The following is a 19,616-nucleotide window of genomic DNA, read 5'->3' as shown; positions in this document are numbered from 1 at the left end:
CGGTTTGATGCTGTGTGTGTTACAGTCAATGGTGCGGTTTGATGCTGTGTGTGTTACAGTCAATGGTGCGGTTTGATGCTGTGTGTGTTAGAGTCAATGGTACGGTTTGATGCTGCGGGTGTTTGTGTCAATGGTACGGTTTGATGCTATGTGTGTTACAGTCAATGGTGCGGTTTGATGCTGTGTGTGTTACAGTCAATGGTGCGGTTTGATGCTGTGTGTGTTAGAGTCAATGGTGTGGTTTGATGCTGTGTGTGTTAGAGTCAATGGTACGGTTTGATGCTGCGTGTGTTACAGTCAATGGTGCGGTTTGATGCTGTGTGTGTTACAGTCAATGGTACGGTTTGATGCTGCGTGTGTTACAGTCAATGGTACGGTTTGATGCTGCGGGTGTTAGAGTCAATGGTGCGGTTTGATGCTGTGTGTGTTACAGTCAATGGTGCGGTTTGATGCTGCGTGTGTTACAGTCAATGGTGCGGTTTGATGCTGTGTGTGTTACAGTCAATGGTACGGTTTGATGCTGCGTGTGTTACAGTCAATGGTACGGTTTGATGCTGCGGGTGTTAGAGTCAATGGTGCGGTTTGATGCTGTGTGTGTTACAGTCAATGGTACGGTTTGATGCTGTGTGTGTTAGAGTCAATGGTACGGTTTGATGCTGTGTGTGTTAGAGTCAATGGTGCGGTTTGATGCTGCATGTGTTACAGTCAATGGTGCGGTTTGATGCTGTGTGTGTTAGAGTCAATGGTGCGGTTTGATGCTGTGTGTGTTAGAGTCAATGGTGCGGTTTGATGCTGTGTGTGTTAGAGTCAATGGTGCGGTTTGATGCTGCGTGTGTTAGAGTCAATGGTGTGGTTTGATGCTGTGTGTGTTAGAGTCAATGGTGCGGTTTGATGCTGTGTGTGTTAGAGTCAATGGTGCGGTTTGATGCTGCGTGTGTTAGAGTCAATGGTGTGGTTTGATGCTGCGGGTGTTAGAGTCAATGGTGCGGTTTGATGCTGTGTGTGTTAGAGTCAATGGTGCGGTTTGATGCTGTGTGTGTTAGAGTCAATGGTGCGGTTTGATGCTGCGGGTGTTAGAGTCAATGGTGCGGTTTGATGCTATGTGTGTTACAGTCAATGGTGCGGTTTGATGCTGTGTGTGTTAGTCAATGGAACGATTTGATGCTGCGGGTGTTAGAGTCAATGGTGCGGTTTAATGCTGTGTGTGTTACAGTCAATGGTGCGGTTTGATGCTGCGTGTGTTAGAGTCAATGGTACGGTTTGATGCTATGTGTGTTACAGTCAATGGTGCGGTTTGATGCTGCGTGTGTTACAGTCAATGGTACGGTTTGATGCTGCGTGTGTTACAGTCAATGGTACGGTTTGATGCTGTGTGTGTTACAGTCAATGGTGCGGTTTGATGCTGTGTGTGTTACAGTCAATGGTGCGGTTTGATGCTATGTGTGTTAGAGTCAATGGTGCGGTTTGATGCTGCGTGTGTTACAGTCAATGGTGCGGTTTGATGCTGTGTGTGTTACAGTCAATGGTGCGGTTTGATGCTATGTGTGTTAGAGTCAATGGTGCGGTTTGATGCTGTGTGTGTTACAGTCAATGGTACGGTTTGATGCTGTGTGTGTTACTGTCAATGGTACGGTTTGATTCTGTGTGTGTTACTGTCAATGGTACGGTTTGATGCTGTGTGTGTTAGTCAATGGTGCGGTTTGATGCTATGTGTGTTACAGTCAATGGTGTGGTTTGATGCTGCGTGTGTTACAGTCAATGGTGCGGTTTGATGCTGTGTGTGTTAGAGTCAATGGTACGGTTTGATGCTATGTGTGTTACAGTCAATGGTGCGGTTTGATGCTGCGTGTGTTAGAGTCAATGGTGTGGTTTGATGCTGTGTGTGTTAGAGTCAATGGTGCGGTTTGATGCTGTGTGTGTTCGAGTCAATGGTACGGTTTGATGCTGCGTGTGTTACAGTCAATGGTACGGTTTGATGCTGCGTGTGTTACAGTCAATGGTACGGTTTGATGCTGCGTGTGTTACAGTCAATGGTACGGTTTGATGCTGTGTGTGTTACAGTCAATGGTGCGGTTTGATGCTGTGTGTGTTAGAGTCAATGGTGCGGTTTGATGCTGTGTGTGTTACAGTCAATGGTGCGGTTTGATGCTATGTGTGTTTGAGTCAATGGTGCGGTTTGATGCTGTGTGTGTTACAGTCAATGGTATGGTTTGATGCTATGTGTGTTACAGTCAATGGAGCGGTTTGATGCTGCGTGTGTTACTGTCAATGGTACGGTTTGATGCTGCGTGTGTTACAGTCAATGGTGCGGTTTGATGCTATGTGTGTTAGAGTCAATGGTGCGGTTTGATGCTGTGTGTGTTACAGTCAATGGTACGGTTTGATGCTATGTGTGTTACAGTCAATGGAGCGGTTTGATGCTGCGTGTGTTACTGTCAATGGTACGGTTTGATGCTGTGTGTGTTACAGTCAATGGTACGGTTTGATGCTGCGTGTGTTACAGTCAATGGTACTGTTTGATGCTGCGTGTGTTACAGTCAATGGTACGGTTTGATGCTGCGTGTGTTACAGTCAATGGTACGGTTTGATGCTGCGTGTGTTACAGTCAATGGTACGGTTTGATGCTATGTGTGTGTTACAGTCAATGGTACGGTTTGATGCTGCGTGTGTTACAGTCAATGGTACGGTTTGATGCTGTGTGTGTTGCAGTCAATGGTACGGTTTGATGCTGCGTGTGTTACAGTCAATGGTACGGTTTGATGCTATGTGTGTTACAGTCAATGGTACGGTTTGATGCTGCGTGTGTTACAGTCAATGGTACGGTTTGATGCTGCGTGTGTTACAGTCAATGGTACGGTTTGATGCTATGTGTGTTACAGTCAATGGTACGGTTTGATGCTGCGTGTGTTACAGTCAATGGTACGGTTTGATGCTGTGTGTGTTACAGTCAATGGTGCGGTTTGATGCTATGTGTGTTAGAGTCAATGGTGCGGTTTGATGCTGTGTGTGTTACAGTCAATGGTGCGGTTTGATGCTGTGTGTGTTAGAGTCAATGGTACGGTTTGATGCTATGTGTGTTACAGTCAATGGTACGGTTTGATGCTGTGTGTGTTACTGTCAATGGTACGGTTTGATGCTGCGGGTGTTAGAGTCAATGGTATGGTTTGATGCTGTGTGTGTTACAGTCAATGGTACGGTTTGATGCTATGTGTGTTACAGTCAATGGTGCGGTTTGATGCTGCGTGTGTTACTGTCAATGGTACGGTTTGATGCTGCGGGTGTTAGAGTCAATGGTGCGGTTTGATGCTGCGGGTGTTAGAGTCAATGGTACGGTTTGATGCTGCGTGTGTTACAGTCAATGGTGCGGTTTGATGCTGTGTGTGTTACAGTCAATGGTGCGGTTTGATGCTGTGTGTGTTAGAGTCAATGGTGTGGTTTGATGCTGTGTGTGTTAGAGTCAATGGTACGGTTTGATGCTGCGTGTGTTACAGTCAATGGTGCGGTTTGATGCTGTGTGTGTTACAGTCAATGGTACGGTTTGATGCTGCGTGCGTTACAGTCAATGGTACGGTTTGATGCTGCGGGTGTTAGAGTCAATGGTGCGGTTTGATGCTGTGTGTGTTACAGTCAATGGTGCGGTTTGATGCTGTGTGTGTTACAGTCAATGGTACGGTTTGATGCTGCGGGTGTAAGAGTCAATGGTGCGGTTTGATGCTGTGTGTGTTACAGTCAATGGTGCGGTTTGATGCTGCGGGTGTTAGAGTCAATGGTACGGTTTGATGCTGTGTGTGTTAGAGTCAATGGTACGGTTTGATGCTGTGTGTGTTACAGTCAATGGTGCGGTTTGATGCTGTGTGTGTTAGAGTCAATGGTGCGGTTTGATGCTGTGTGTGTTACAGTCAATGGTGCGGTTTGATGCTGTGTGTGTTACAGTCAATGGTGCGGTTTGATGCTGTGTGTGTTAGAGTCAATGGTGCGGTTTGATGCTGTGTGTGTTACAGTCAATGGTGCGGTTTGATGCTGCGTGTGTTACAGTCAATGGTACGGTTTGATGCTGCGGGTGTTAGAGTCAATGGTGCGGTTTGATGCTGCGTGTGTTACAGTCAATGGTGCGGTTTGATGCTGCGGGTGTTAGAGTCAATGGTGCGGTTTGATGCTGTGTGTGTTAGAGTCAATGGTGCGGTTTGATGCTGTGGGTGTTAGAGTCAATGGTGCGGTTTGATGCTGTGTGTGTTAGAGTCAATGGTGCGGTTTGATGCTGTGTGTGTTAGAGTCAATGGTGCGGTTTGATGCTGTGTGTGTTAGAGTCAATGGTGCGGTTTGATGCTGTGGGTGTTAGAGTCAATGGTGCGGTTTGATGCTGCGTGTGTTACAGTCAATGGTGCGGTTTGATGCTGCGTGTGTTACAGTCAATGGTGCGGTTTGATGCTGCGTGTGTTACAGTCAATGGTGCGGTTTGATGCTGCGGGTGTTAGAGTCAATGGTACGGTTTGATGCTGTGTGTGTTACAGTCAATGGTGCGGTTTGATGCTGTGTGTGTTACAGTCAATGGTGCGGTTTGATGCTGTGTGTGTTAGAGTCAATGGTGCGGTTTGATGCTATGTGTGTTAGAGTCAATGGTGCGGTTTGATGCTGCGGGTGTTAGAGTCAATGGTGCGGTTTGATGCTGTGTGTGTTACAGTCAATGGTACGGTTTGATGCTGCGTGTGTTACAGTCAATGGTACGGTTTGATGCTGAGTGTGTTCCAGTCAATGGTACGGTTTGATGCTGCGTATGTTAGAGTCAATGGTACGGTTTGATGCTGTGTGTGTTAGAGTCAATGGTGCGGTTTGATGCTATGTGTGTTACAGTCAATGGTGCGGTTTGATGCTGCGGGTGTTAGAGTCAATGGTACGGTTTGATGCTGCGTGTGTTCCATTCAATGGTGCGGTTTGATGCTGTGTGTGTTAGAGTCAATGGTGCGGTTTGATGCTGTGTGTGTTACAGTCAATGGTGCGGTTTGATGCTGTGTGTGTTAGAGTCAATGGTGCGGTTTGATGCTATGTGTGTTAGAGTCAATGGTGCGGTTTGATGCTGCGGGTGTTAGAGTCAATGGTATGGTTTGATGCTGCGTGTGTTCCATTCAATGGTGCGGTTTGATGCTGTGTGTGTTAGAGTCAATGGTGCGGTTTGATGCTGTGTGTGTTAGAGTCAATGGTGCGGTTTGATGCTGTGTGTGTTACAGTCAATGGTGCGGTTTGATGCTGCGTGTGTTACAGTCAATGGTACGGTTTGATGCTGCGGGTGTTAGAGTCAATGGTGCGGTTTGATGCTGCGTGTGTTACAGTCAATGGTGCGGTTTGATGCTGCGGGTGTTAGAGTCAATGGTGCGGTTTGATGCTGTGTGTGTTAGAGTCAATGGTGCGGTTTGATGCTGTGGGTGTTAGAGTCAATGGTGCGGTTTGATGCTGTGTGTGTTAGAGTCAATGGTGCGGTTTGATGCTGTGTGTGTTAGAGTCAATGGTGCGGTTTGATGCTGTGTGTGTTAGAGTCAATGGTGCGGTTTGATGCTGTGGGTGTTAGAGTCAATGGTGCGGTTTGATGCTGCGTGTGTTACAGTCAATGGTGCGGTTTGATGCTGCGTGTGTTACAGTCAATGGTGCGGTTTGATGCTGCGTGTGTTACAGTCAATGGTACGGTTTGATGCTGCGGGTGTTAGAGTCAATGGTACGGTTTGATGCTGTGTGTGTTACAGTCAATGGTGCGGTTTGATGCTGTGTGTGTTACAGTCAATGGTGCGGTTTGATGCTGTGTGTGTTAGAGTCAATGGTGCGGTTTGATGCTGCGGGTGTTAGAGTCAATGGTGCGGTTTGATGCTGCGGGTGTTAGAGTCAATGGTGCGGTTTGATGCTGCGGGTGTTAGAGTCAATGGTGCGGTTTGATGCTGTGTGTGTTACAGTCAATGGTACGGTTTGATGCTGCGTGTGTTACAGTCAATGGTACGGTTTGATGCTGAGTGTGTTCCAGTCAATGGTACGGTTTGATGATGCGTGTGTTAGAGTCAATGGTACGGTTTGATGCTGTGTGTGTTAGAGTCAATGGTGCGGTTTGATGCTATGTGTGTTACAGTCAATGGTGCGGTTTGATGCTGCGGGTGTTAGAGTCAATGGTACGGTTTGATGCTGCGTGTGTTCCATTCAATGGTGCGGTTTGATGCTGTGTGTGTTAGAGTCAATGGTGCGGTTTGATGCTGCGGGTGTTAGAGTCAATGGTGCGGTTTGATGCTGTGTGTGTTACAGTCAATGGTACGGTTTGATGCTGCGTGTGTTACAGTCAATGGTACGGTTTGATGCTGAGTGTGTTCCAGTCAATGGTACGGTTTGATGCTGCGTGTGTTAGAGTCAATGGTACGGTTTGATGCTGTGTGTGTTAGAGTCAATGGTGCGGTTTGATGCTATGTGTGTTACAGTCAATGGTGCGGTTTGATGCTGCGGGTGTTAGAGTCAATGGTGCGGTTTGATGCTGTGTGTGTTACAGTCAATGGTACGGTTTGATGCTGCGTGTGTTACAGTCAATGGTACGGTTTGATGCTGAGTGTGTTCCATTCAATGGTGCGGTTTGATGCTGTGTGTGTTAGAGTCAATGGTGCGGTTTGATGCTGCGTGTGTTCCATTCAATGGTGCGGTTTGATGCTGTGTGTGTTAGAGTCAATGGTGCGGTTTGATGCTGTGTGTGTTACAGTCAATGGTGCGGTTTGATGCTGTGTGTGTTAGAGTCAATGGTGCGGTTTGATGCTATGTGTGTTAGAGTCAATGGTGCGGTTTGATGCTGCGGGTGTTAGAGTCAATGGTATGGTTTGATGCTGCGTGTGTTCCATTCAATGGTGCGGTTTGATGCTGTGTGTGTTAGAGTCAATGGTGCGGTTTGATGCTGCGGGTGTTACAGTCAATGGTGCGGTTTGATGCTGTGTGTGTTACAGTCAATGGTGCGGTTTGATGCTGCGGGTGTTAGAGTCAATGGTGCGGTTTGATGCTGTGTGTGTTACAGTCAATGGTACGGTTTGATGCTGTGTGTGTTAGAGTCAATGGTGCGGTTTGATGCTGTGTGTGTTACACTCAATGGTACGGTTTGATGCAGTGTGTGTTACAGTCAATGGTACGGTTTGATGCTGCGTGTGTTACAGTCAATGGTGCGGTTTGATGCTGTGTGTGTTACACTCAATGGTGCGGTTTGATGCTGCGTGTGTTCCAGTCAATGGTGCGGTTTGATAATAGACAGTAGACAATAGGTGCAGGAGTAGGCCATTCAGCCCTTCGAGCCTGCACCGCCATTCAACATGATCATGGCTGATCATTCCTAATCAGTGTCCTGTTCCTGCCTTATCTCCATAACCCTTGATTCCACTATCTTTGAGAGCTCTATCCAACTCTTTCTTAAATGAATCCAGAGACTGGGCCTCCACTGCCCTCTGGGGCAGAGCATTCCACACAGCCACCACTCTCTGGGTGAAGAAGTTTCTCCTGAGCTCTGTCCTAAATGGTCTACCCCGTATTTTTAAGCTGTGTCCTCTGGTTCGGCACTCACCCATCAGTGGAAATATGTTTCCTACTGCCAGAGTGTCCAATCCTTTCAAATCTTATAGGTCTCAATCAGATCCCCTCTCAGTCTTCTAAACTCAAGGGTATACAAGCCCAGTCGTTTCAGTCTTTTAGCGTAAGGTAATCCCGCCATTCCAGGAATTGACCTTGTGAACCTACGCTGCACTCCCTCAATAGCTAGAATGTCTTTCCTCAGATTTGGAGACCAGAACTGCACGCAGTACTCCAGGTGTAGTCTCACCAAGGCCCTGTATAGCTGCAGAAGCACCTCTTTGCTTCTATACTCAATTCCTCTTATTTATGAAGACCAGCATGCTTTTAGCTTTCTTCACTACCTGCTGTACCTGCATGCTTGCCTTCATTGACTGGTGTACACGAACACCCAGATCTCTCTGTACTGCCCCTTTACCTAAATTGATTCCATTGAGGTAGTAATCTGCCTTCCTGTTCTTGCCACCAAAGTGGATAACCACACATTTATCCACATTAAACTGCATCTACGATGCATCTGCCCACTCACCTAACTTGTCCAGGTCACCCTGTAATCTCCTAACATCCTCATCACATTTCACCCTGCCACCCAGCTTTGTATCATCAGCAAATTTGCTAATGTTATTGTTGATACCATCTTCTATATCATTAACATATATTGTAAAAAGCTGCGGTCCCAGCACTGATCCCTGCGGTACCCCACTGGTCACTGCCTGCCATTTCGAAATGGAGCCGTTTATCACTACCCTTTGTTTCCTATCAGCCAACCAATTTTCAATCCAATCTAGTACTTTGCCCCCAATACCATGCCCCTAATTTTACTCACTAACCTCCTGTGTGGGACTTTATCAAAAGCTTTCTGAAAGTCCAGGTACACTACATCCACTGGATCTCCCTCATCCATCTTCAGAGTTACATCCTCAAAAAATTCAAGATTAGTCAAGCATGATTTCCCTTTCATAAATCCATGCTGACTCTGTCATATCCTGTTACTACTATCCAGATGTGCCATAATTTCATCCTTTATAGTAGACTCCAGCATCTTTCCCACCACTGAGGTCAGACTAACTGGTCTATAATTTCCTGCTTTCTCTCTCCCACCTTTCTTAAAAAGTGGTATAACATTAACCACCCTCCAATCCTCAGGAACCGACCCCGAATCTATCGAACTCTGGAAAATAATCACCAACGCATCTACGATTTCCCGAGCCACCTCCTTCAGTACCCTGGGATGTAGACCATCAGGCCCCGGAGACTTATCAACCTTCAGACCTAACAGTCTCTCCAACACCAAATCCTGGCAAATATAAATTCCCTTAAGTTCAGGTCATTCAGCCACTGTTACCTCAGGGAGATTGCTTGTGTCTTCCGCAGTGAACACAGATCTGAAGTACCCATTTAATTCCTCTGCCATTTCTTTGTTCCCCGTAATATATTCCCCTGTTTCTGTCTTCAAGGGCCCAATTTTAGCCCTAACCATTTTTTTGCCTTGCACATACCTGAAAAAGCTTTTACTATCCTCCTTTATATTATTGGCCAATTTACCTTCGTACCTCATTTTTCCTCTGCGTATTTCCTTCTTAGTAATCCTCTGTTGCTCTTTAAAAGCTTCCGAGGCCTCCGTTTTCCCACTTATCTTTGCTATGTTATACTTTTTCTCTTTTAACTTTATATGTTTCTTGACTGCCCTCATCAGCCTCATCATGATGCTGTGTGTGTTAGAGTCAATGGTGCGTGTGTTCGAGTCAATGGTGCGGTTTGATGCTGCGTGTGTTACAGTCAATGGTACAGTTTGATGCTGTGTGTGTTACAGTCAATGATACAGTTTGCTGTGTGTGTTACAGTCAATGGTGCGGTTTGATGCAGTGTGTTACAGTCAATGATACAGTTTGCTGTGTGTGTTACATTCAATGGTGCGGTTTGATGCTGTGTGTGTTACAGTCAATGGTGCGGTTTGATGCTGTGTCTGTTACAGTCAATGGTACGGTTTGATGCTGTGTGTTACAGTCAATGATAAAGTTTGCTGTGTGTGTTACATTCAATGGTGCGGTTTGATGCTGTGTGTGTTACAGTCAATGGTGCGGTTTGATGCTGTGTGTTACAGTCAATGGTACAGTTTGATGGTGCCTATGTTACAGTCAATTGTGCAGTTTGATGTGTGTGTGGTACAGTCAATGGTGCGGTTTGATGCTGTGTGTATTACAGTCAATGGTGCGGTTTGATGCTGCATGTGTTTCAGTCAAGTGTTACAGTCAATGGTGCAATTTGATGTGTGTGTTACAGTCAATGGTATAGTTTGATGCTGCCTGTGTTAAAGTCAATGGTGCAGTTTGATGCTGCCTGTGTTAAAGTCAATGGTGCAGTTTGATACTGCGTGTGTTAGAGTCAATGATGCGATTTTATGCTGTGTGTTACAGTGAATGGTGCACTTTGCTGTGTGTGTTACAGTCAATGGTGAGGTTTGATGCTGTGTGTATTATAGTCAATGGTGCGGTTTGATGCTGCCTCTGTTACAGTCAATGGTGCAGTTTGCTGTGTGTGTTACAGTCAATGGTGCGGTTTGATGCTGTGTGTATTACAGTCAATGGTACGGTTTGATGCTGTGTGTGTTACAGTCAATGGTGCGGTTTGATGCTGCGTGTATTATAGTCAATGGTGCGGTTTGATGCTGCCTGTGTTACAGTCAATGGTGCGGTTTGATGCTGCCTCTGTTACAGTCAATGGTGCAGTTTGCTGTGTGTGTTACAGTCAATGGTGCAGTTTGCTGTGTGTGTTACAGTCAATGGTATAGTTTGATGCTGCCTGTGTTAAAGTCAATGGTGCAGTTTGATGCTGCCTATGTTAAAGTCAATGGTGCAGTTTGATACTGCGTGTGTTAGAGTCAATGATGCGATTTTATGCTGTGTGTTACAGTGAATGGTGCACTTTGCTGTGTGTGTTACAGTCAATGGTGAGGTTTGATGCTGTGTGTATTATAGTCAATGGTGCGGTTTGATGCTGCCTCTGTTACAGTCAATGGTGCAGTTTGCTGTGTGTGTTACAGTCAATGGTGCGGTTTGATGCTGTGTGTATTACAGTCAATGGTACGGTTTGATGCTGTGTGTGTTACAGTCAATGGTGCGGTTTGATGCTGCGTGTATTATAGTCAATGGTGCGGTTTGATGCTGCCTGTGTTACAGTCAATGGTGCGGTTTGATGCTGCCTCTGTTACAGTCAATGGTGCAGTTTGCTGTGTGTGTTACAGTCAATGGTGCAGTTTGCTGTGTGTGTTACAGTCAATGGTGCGGTTTGATGCTGTGTGTATTATAGTCAATGGTGCGGTTTGATGCTGTGTGTGTTAGAGTCAATGGTGCGGTTTGCTGTGTGTGTTACAGTCAATGGTGCGGTTTGCTGTGTGTGTTACAGTCAATGGTGCGGTTTGATGCTGTGTGTGTTAGTCAATGGTGCGTTTTGATGCTGCGTGTGTTACAGTCAATGGTACGGTTTGATGCTGCCTGTGTTATAGTCAATGGTGCAGTTTGCTGTGTGTGTTACAGTCAATGGTGAGGTTTGATGCTGTGTGTATTATAGTCAATGGTGCGGTTTGATGCTGCCTGTGTTACAGTCAATGGTGCGGTTTGATGCTGCCTCTGTTACAGTCAATGGTGCAGTTTGCTGTGTGTGTTACAGTCAATGGTGCGGTTTGCTGTGTGTGTTACAGTCAATGGTGCGGTTTGATGCTGTGTGTGTTAGTCAATGGTGCGGTTTGATGCTGTGTGTATTACAGTCAATGGTACGTTTGATGCTGTGTGTGTTAGTCAATGGTGCGGTTTGATGCTGTGTGTATTACAGTCAATGGTACGGTTTGATGCTGTGTGTGTTAGTCAATGGTGCGTTTTGATGCTGCGTGTGTTACAGTCAATGGTACGGTTTGATGCTGCCTGTGTTATAGTCAATGGTGCAGTTTGCTGTGTGTGTTACAGTCAATGGTGAGGTTTGATGCTGTGTGTATTATAGTCAATGGTGCGGTTTGATGCTGCCTGTGTTACAGTCAATGGTGCGGTTTGATGCTGCCTCTGTTACAGTCAATGGTGCAGTTTGCTGTGTGTGTTACAGTCAATGGTGCAGTTTGCTGTGTGTGTTACAGTCAATGGTGCGGTTTGATGCTGTGTGTATTACAGTCAATGGTACGGTTTGATGCTGTGTGTGTTAGTCAATGGTGCGGTTTGATGCTGCGTGTGTTACAGTCAATGGTACGGTTTGATGCTGTGTGTGTTAGTCAATGGTGCGGTTTGATGCTGCCTGTGTTATAGTCAATGGTGCAGTTTGCTGCGTGTTACAGTCAATGGTGCAGTTTGCTGCTGTGTGTATTAGTCAATGGTGCGGTTTGATGCTGTGTGTTACAGTCAATGGTACAGTTTGATGGTCCCTATGTTACAGTCAATTGTGCAGTTTGATGTGTGTGTGGTACAGTCATTGGTGCAGTTTGATGCTGTTTGTATTACAGTCAATGGTGCGGTTTGCTGCATGTGTTAGCCAATGGTGGGGTTTTGTGCTGTGTATTACAGTCAATGGTGCAGTTTGCTGCGTGTGTTACAGTCAATGGTGGGGTTTTGTGCTGTGTGTTACAATCAATGGTGCAGTTTGCTGTGTGTGTTACAGTCAATGGTGCAGTTTGCTGTGTGTGTTACAGTCAATGGTGCAGTTTGATGTGTGTGTTACAGTCAATGGTGCAGTTTGATGTGTGTGTTACAGTCAATGGTGCAGTTTGATGTGTGTATGTTACAATAAATGATGCAGTTGGAATCTGTATATTGCAGTAGATGATGCAGCTTGGTACTGTGTGTTACAGGGAATGGCGCATATTGATGGTTTGTATTCCCGTGAGTGGGAGACTGTAGATTCGGGCTTCCTTAATCCTCACATTGTTAGCTCTTTCTGTTTGTAGGTGGTTGAGGAGACGTATTTTGTGCTGAAAGATTACGGATTCCGTTTTGCACGGCGTGGTCCTGTCTATGTCAAGGGCAAAGGTGAGCTCATTACCTATTTCATGAAAGGTCGAGAGAAGCAAGGTTCCTTCATCAACAGCTCGTCTGTCACCCTGCCTCATCAGGTGGTGGAGAATGCATGAGGACTCACATCACATCACTCTGGCCCAGGGCTCCACTCGCTGTAACAGCAAGGCTCAGAAGAGGTTCCCAGTCAGGAGCAGGGTACTTGAGTGTATAAAGAAGACAAAAGCCACAAAGTACAGTTTCAGTATGTGTGGCAAAAGTTTGAGATGAGCGGGAATGACTCCAACTGCTTTCTGTCACTGCTGCCGTTTTATGGGGCAAAATAGGGCACAAATCTGGAATGATCTCAAACCTCTCATCTGAATCTCAAACTTGGTTTTGAATGTGGCTGCAGAGAAACTACAACCTGCAGCAATAACTCAGCACAAACTCTTGACAAGCGAAAGTGACCTGTAGCCAACACAACTGAAGGAGGACAATCAGAGACTGGGTTCATGTGTTTACTTTTGTGTTTTACTGTTTCCTGCATTGGCTGTTGATTTTACAATACATTAGCCTCTGAAGGTGCATTCTATGAAAACAGTCCAAGTGATTTTAATATCCTATTGTACATGTTGTATGGCCTGTAGTGATTTAAGTGATTTCACCTCTGCACCTCCTGGTCTGTATAACTTTCCTGCTACTGCTTTACATTGATTTATTTACATATATCTATGTAAAGATTTGATATGACTGTAAGCACAGGTTTGAACGGTTAAAATGTTCTACTTTGTGTCTATACCTCAAGTAGTAGGAATATTTGTTCTCACCATCCAGTTATGGCAGGTATTGGTGTGAAGGCCACTCACCAACTGGAACAGCTTTTATCTTCTCAAGACTATCAAAAGTCTCCGCTTAGAAAACCCCCATCATCATACTTGTTCTAGCCCCAACATTATCATTTTCACTGGTACTTCCTGACCACATTGAAGACCTGAAACTGCCATATTGCAGCCTAGGCCCTGTGTTTTGTAGACCTATTGGTGCTTGACCCAGTGCCAGCAGCAGCATTGACTGACAGGAGCACCTGCCCTCAAGTCAAATTTGGTTTGACTAGAATCATTGAGTGTAACTTATTGCTTTAAAAACATTTGGATATCAAAATGTGATAGCATTTGGAGCATAGTGATGTGATGAATGAGGAGCTAATCTGTTGATAGTGGAAAGCATGTTGATCAGGAACCTAGAAGACACCCGCTGTTTAAAGAGTGCCAGGTTTTTAAACAATTAAGCCTGGTGCTGAACAATTTCACACCTGTTTCTGTTGCTAGTTATTCTCTCCTCTGGATAGAGAATAGACATCATCACTTTGGAATCCAAGGACAGAAAGTAATCAGATAAAATTATTGAGTATTGTGGATGAAGGGGAGCCTGGGGTGAGAGTTTAGTGTTGATTTAGGATGAGTTGGGATAAGCAGGAATAAGCAATAGGTGGAGAGGCCAAAAGAATGAAAACATTTGGGGTTATGCAAAACGTTCATTCAAACTTTGAGCAGGTCATAAGATTATAAGTGAAATCTGTAGTGTAGAGTTGGTGGTGGTGGTTTAAATGCAGTAACTGCAAATCTGAGTTTTTGGTGATACTGAGATGGTTTTGGCCAAAGAAATTTCTGATTACAAAAGTGTAATGGGAACTATCAGAATTAGTGTAAAAGTAAAATTACCAAATCATGGGGCTGCTCTCTCATTAGAGAAACATGACTGTTGCAGTTTAACCTGAGGGTCATCATGCTTCAGGTGAGGAAAGAGGTTGAGAAGGAGAATGGTAACCCTCAGCTAGTATGGGAGTTGAACCCACACTGTTGGTGTCACTGTGTATTCAGCTAAACTGACTCCCGGTCAAAATTAGTGTGTAAGGTCCTCAGTGAGGCTGGTGTCGAATCTGTTTCAACAGTGGTTTGAATGTTTAATTATTTCAATGACTGATAGATAAAATTGCTTTCATTTAATGAGTGCGTTTATTAGCACCCCACAAACAAAGTGGTGTTGTGTCTAGCATGAGGGAACCTCAGCCTATTTTGCGGGAAACCTGCATTTGGAAATGTTACTGACCTAGTTTGAAAGGGTCACACTAAGGATCCCAAAGTCAGGGATTACAGATCCAGAGCCATTTCCTGTTATGGTAAAGTGAGATGGGGAAAGGAAGAATATCAGTCACCTTCTCCAAACCAAACATCACTGTACAAGCTTTGTAAAGCCTCTATTAAATTATTCCACCAACTTAGAATGGAACAATCCTTGCCTGTTATAACCTCGACAATTCTTAGTTAAAATACTTGTAGGTTTGAACCATGCTATTTATTGAACTGAGGAGGGGAGCAGTCATCTCAGCGGTGCCAATGAATAAACAGTTGAAACAAAGGCACGTACATCATTGCAGCAGAGAAAGCAGGCAATATGATCAACTGATAAGACCAGTAAGTGCTATAAACCTATCGATTGTCAGATATTTCATTCCTATTTCATTTAACTGGGAGTCACACCATGACGAAACCAAGAGCTACCAGTGAGTCCAGTTAAAACGGTAAAAATGATTTGGGGATTATCACTGAATGGTGAAATAGATTCAATAGGTGAAATAGCCCTTGTCTGCTCCAACTCTGCTGGACAGTGCAGCACTCCCTTAGTACTAATTCTCCAGCAGCTGAGTATTGCCCTCAGTACACCCCCTCCAATAGGGTGGCTATTCCTCTCTACAAGCACTGCCTGAATTATGTGCTCAAATATCTGGAATGACTTTTGAACCTTTCTGTTGAAAACTCTTGCAACATCCCCTTCACAAAAGCTGACCCTTATTCCAGTTTGAACAAGAGATATAAAGTGGTTAATACAGAATCAGTCATCTGTTTTATTAAGGAATAATTCAGAACTTCAAGATCAATCCTATTTGCGTCCTGTTCCATAGCCTCTTTTGTAACGTGGTAGTTGAAGGCTGTAGCACTCAGTGACTGGAAGGACTGGCTGAACTGTGTACTGCAGAGAGACAGCTGCTTGATACAACTGCTTCTTGTTGCATCTTCAAGCTGTTAAATACTCGGTGAAGCTCCATGTTTTGGAAGAGTTGCTGATGACTTTCTAACTTTGTCCTCATGGATTCTGAATCTTCTGCTGGTGCAAAGTAAGGCAGTTACAGTGAGAAAGACATATATAAACCCTTGCACTTTTCACTCTCTGAATCTCAGAAATGTTACAGTGCAAAAGTTGGCAATTTAACCCACCATGTCTATTCAAACAATCCCACTGTCCAGCACTTGGCCCATAGCTTTCATGTTATGACACTTCAAGTGTTCATCCACGTACTTTTTAAAAGTTGAGAGATTTCCCACCTCCACTACTCTCACAGGCAGTGCATACTAGATTACCACCAACCTCGGTGAAAATTCTTTTCCTCAAATCCCTTCTGAACCTCCTGCCTTTCACCTTAAAATTATGTTCCCTTGTTACTGACCTGTCAACTAAGGGGACAGCTGCTTTATATCCACCTGATCCATGCCCCCTCAATCTTATATTCCTCAATCAGGTCCCCTCTCAGCCTTCTCTGCTCTAAAGAAAACAACCTGATCTTATCCAGCCTCCACAAAGTGAAGCCATTCCATCCCAAGCCACACCCCAGTGAATCTCTTCTGTACCCACCTCCACTGCAATTAGTAACTCCAGCTGTGGCCTGTATAGCTTCAACATAATCTCCCTGCTCCCATAATCTATGCTGTGACTGATAAAGGCACATCTCATATGCTTTCTTAACCTCCTTATTCACCTGTCCTGCCACTTTCAGGAATCTGTGTAGAAGGATCTTAAGACCCTTATGTTCCTCCGAGTTGCCTAGTGCCTTGCATTCTCTCATCTTGTTACTACTTCACATTTAAGAATTAAATTCCATTTGCCACTGACCTGCCAACCTGACCAACCAATCTGTGTCCTCCTGTAACTTCCTCATGGTCAATCACGTGGCCAATCCTCATGTAATCCACAAACTGATTTATCATCCGTCTCACATTTTCTTTTGTATTTTTTGTGAATATCATGAACAAACAACTCAGCACTAATCACAGTGACACATTAGTGTGCACCAGCCTTCAATCACACACCGCCATCAATCACACACAGTCTTCTACTGCCACCCTCTGTCTCTGACTAGTAAACCAATACTGTAATTAATTTGCCAAGTTACCCAGATCCCATGTACTTTTAGAACATAGAACATTACAGTGAGGTACAGGCCCTCAATGTTGCGCTGACCTGTGGAACCAATCTGAAGCCTATCTAACCTACACTATTCCATTCTCATCCATATGCCTATCCATTACCCATTAAAATGCCCTTAAAGTTGGTGAGTCTACTACTGTTGAAGGCAGGCCTTTCCATGCCCTTACTACTCTGAGTAAAGAAACTACCTCTGACATCTGTCCTATATCTATCACCCTTCAATTTAAAGCTATGTCCCCTCATGCTGGCCATCATCATCCGAGGAAAAAGGCTCTCACTTTGCACCCTATCTAACCCTCTCTCAATTAAATCACCTCTCAACAAAAACAGCCTCAAGTCCCTCAGCCTTTTCTCATACAAACTTCCCTCCATACCAAGCAACATCCCAGTAAGTGTCCTCTGAATCCTTTCCAAAGCTTCCACATCCTTCCTATAATGCGGTGACCAGAACTGTACACAATACTCCAAGTGCAGCCGCACCAGAGTTTTGTACAACTGCAGCATGACCTCATAGTTCTGAAACTCAATCCCTCTACCAATAAAAACTAGCACATCGTATGCCTTCTTAACAACCCTATCAACCTGGGTGGCAACTTTCAGGGATCTATGTGCACGGACATCGAGATCTCTGCTCATCTACACTACCAAGAATCTTACCATTAGCCCAGTACACTATTCTTGTTGCTCCTTCCAAAGTGAATCACTTCACATTTTCCACATTAAACTCCATTTGCCACCTCTCAGCCCAGTTCTGCAGCTTTTCTATGTCCCTCTGTAACCTGCAACATCGTTCAGTATTATCCACAATGCCACCGACCGTAGTGTCATCCGCAAATTTACTAACCCATCCTTCTAAGCCCACATCTGGGTCATTTATAAAAATGACAAACAGCAGTGGCCCCAAAACAGATCCTTGCCGTACTCCACTAGTAACGGAACTCCAGGATGAACATTTCCCATCAACCACCACCCTGTCTTCTTTCAACTAGCCAATTTCTGATCCAAACCACTAATTCACCCTCAATCCCATGCCTCCATATTTTATGCAATAGCCTACCATGGGGAACCTTATCAAATGCCTTACTGAAATCCATATATACCGCATCAACCTGTTTAGTCACCTTCTCAAAGGACTCAATAAAGTTTGAGAGGCACGACCTACTCTTCACAAAACTCTGTTGACTATTCCTAATCAACTTATTCCTTTCTAGATGATTATAAATCCTATCACTTATCACCTTTTCCAACACTTTACCCCCAACTGAAGTAAGGCTCACTGGTCTATAATTACCAGGGTTGACTCTCCTCCCCTTCGTGAACAAGGGAACAGCATTTACTATCCTCCAGTCTCCTGGCACTATTCCTGTCAACAATGATGACATAAAGATCAAAGCCAAAGGCTCTGCAATCTCCTCCCTGGCTTCCCAGAGAATCCCAGGATAAATCCCATTCGGCCCAGGGAACATATCTATTTTCACACTTTCCAGAATTGCTAACACCTCCTCCTTATGAACTTCAATCCCATTTAGTCTAGTAGCCTGTATCTCAGTATTCTCCTTGACAACATTGTCTTTTTCCTGTGTAATTACTGATGAAAAATATTCATTTAGCACCTCTCCTATCTCTTTGGATTCCACTCACAACTTCCTACTACTGTACTTAATTCAAAGTTTGTGAGAAGTTTATGAGTAGCTCGGGTGCTCGTTGTTGTGGTTCTGTTCGCCGAGCTGGGAATTTGTGTTGCAGACGTTTCGTCCCCTGTCTAGGTGACATCCTCAGTGCTTAGGAGCCTCCTGCGAAGCGTTTCTGTGTTGTTTCCTCTGGCATTTATAGTGGTTTGTCTCTGCCACTTCCGGTTGTCAGTTCCAGCTGTCCGCTGCAGTGGTCGGTATATTGGGTCCAGGTCGATGTGTTTGTTGATAGAATCTGTGGATGAGTGCCATGCCTCTAGGAATTCCCTGGCTGTTCTCTGTTTGGCTTGTCCTATAATAGTAGTGTTGTCCCAGTCGAACTCATGTTGCTTGTCATCTGCGTGTGTGGCTACTAAGGATAGCTGGTCGTGTCATTTCGTGGCTAGTTGGTGTTCGTGGATATGGATTGTTAGCTGTCTTCCTGTTTGTCCTGTGTAGTGTTTTGTGCAGTCCTTTTGTACACTACATTGGTTTAGCGAATGCTGGGCATCGGGTCCTTTGTCCTGGTGAGTTGTTGTCTGAGAGTGGCTGTTGGTTTGTGTGCTGTTATGAGTCCTAGTAGTCTGGCTGTCTGGCCACTGCAGCGGACAGCTGGAACTGACAACCGGAAGCGGCAGAGACAAACCACTATAAATGCTGGAGGAAACATCACAGAAGCGCTCCACAGGAGGCTCCCAAGCACTGAGGATGTCACCTAGACAGGGGAGGAAATGTCTACAACACAAATTCCCAGCTCGGTGAACAAAACCACAACTGTACTTAATTGGCCCTAATCTTTCTCTAGTCATTCTTTTATTCCTGACATATTTATAAAAAGCCTGAGGGTTTTCCTTTATCCTATCTGTGAATGACTTCTCATATCCCCTCCTGGCTCTTCTTATCTCTCTCTTTAGGTCTTTCCTGGCTAACCTGTAACTCTCAAGTGCCTGAACTGAGCCTTCATGTCCCATCCTAACATAAGCCTTCTTATTCCTCTTGACAGGAGATTCAACTTCTTTAATACACCACAGCTTCCTCACTCGACCACTTCCTTCCTTCCTGACAGGTACGTACTTATCAAGCACATGCAGTAGCTGTTCCTTGAATAAGCTCCACATTTCAGTTGTGCCCATCCCCT

At 44.9% G+C, this 19,616-nt stretch overlaps 2 protein-coding genes across 6 annotated transcripts in view; one reads left to right on the top strand and one right to left on the bottom strand.

The window, feature by feature from the left end:
• adcy3a (adenylate cyclase 3a) overlaps positions 1 to 15,026 on the top strand; it is a 198,079-nt gene extending 183,053 nt beyond the window's left edge. For 3 of the 4 annotated variants that reach the window (XM_087991009.1, XM_087991008.1, XM_087991006.1), the window contains one exon: positions 12,497 to 15,026. In XM_087991009.1, the coding sequence (XP_087847135.1) occupies positions 12,497 to 12,679 (183 nt within the window). In that variant the 3' untranslated portion in view covers positions 12,680 to 15,026. The remainder of the gene's footprint in view (positions 1 to 12,496) is intronic. The other variant, XM_087991010.1, reaches the window with a different exon arrangement.
• A 404-nt stretch (positions 15,027 to 15,430) lies between these two features.
• The window catches only part of cenpo (centromere protein O), a 35,760-nt gene continuing 31,574 nt past the window's right edge, over positions 15,431 to 19,616 (bottom strand). The window contains exon 6 of one of the 2 annotated variants that reach the window (XM_087991011.1): positions 15,431 to 15,710. In XM_087991011.1, the coding sequence (XP_087847137.1) occupies positions 15,544 to 15,710 (167 nt within the window). In that variant the 3' untranslated portion in view covers positions 15,431 to 15,543. The remainder of the gene's footprint in view (positions 15,711 to 19,616) is intronic. The other variant, XM_087991012.1, reaches the window with a different exon arrangement.

This window comes from Chiloscyllium plagiosum, unplaced genomic scaffold, assembly GCF_037043375.1.
Source record: "Chiloscyllium plagiosum isolate Xiang-an unplaced genomic scaffold, Cpla_swu_hap1 HiC_scaffold_10, whole genome shotgun sequence".
NCBI lineage: Eukaryota > Metazoa > Chordata > Chondrichthyes > Orectolobiformes > Hemiscylliidae > Chiloscyllium > Chiloscyllium plagiosum.
This window is presented reverse-complemented; position numbering and strand designations above follow the sequence as displayed.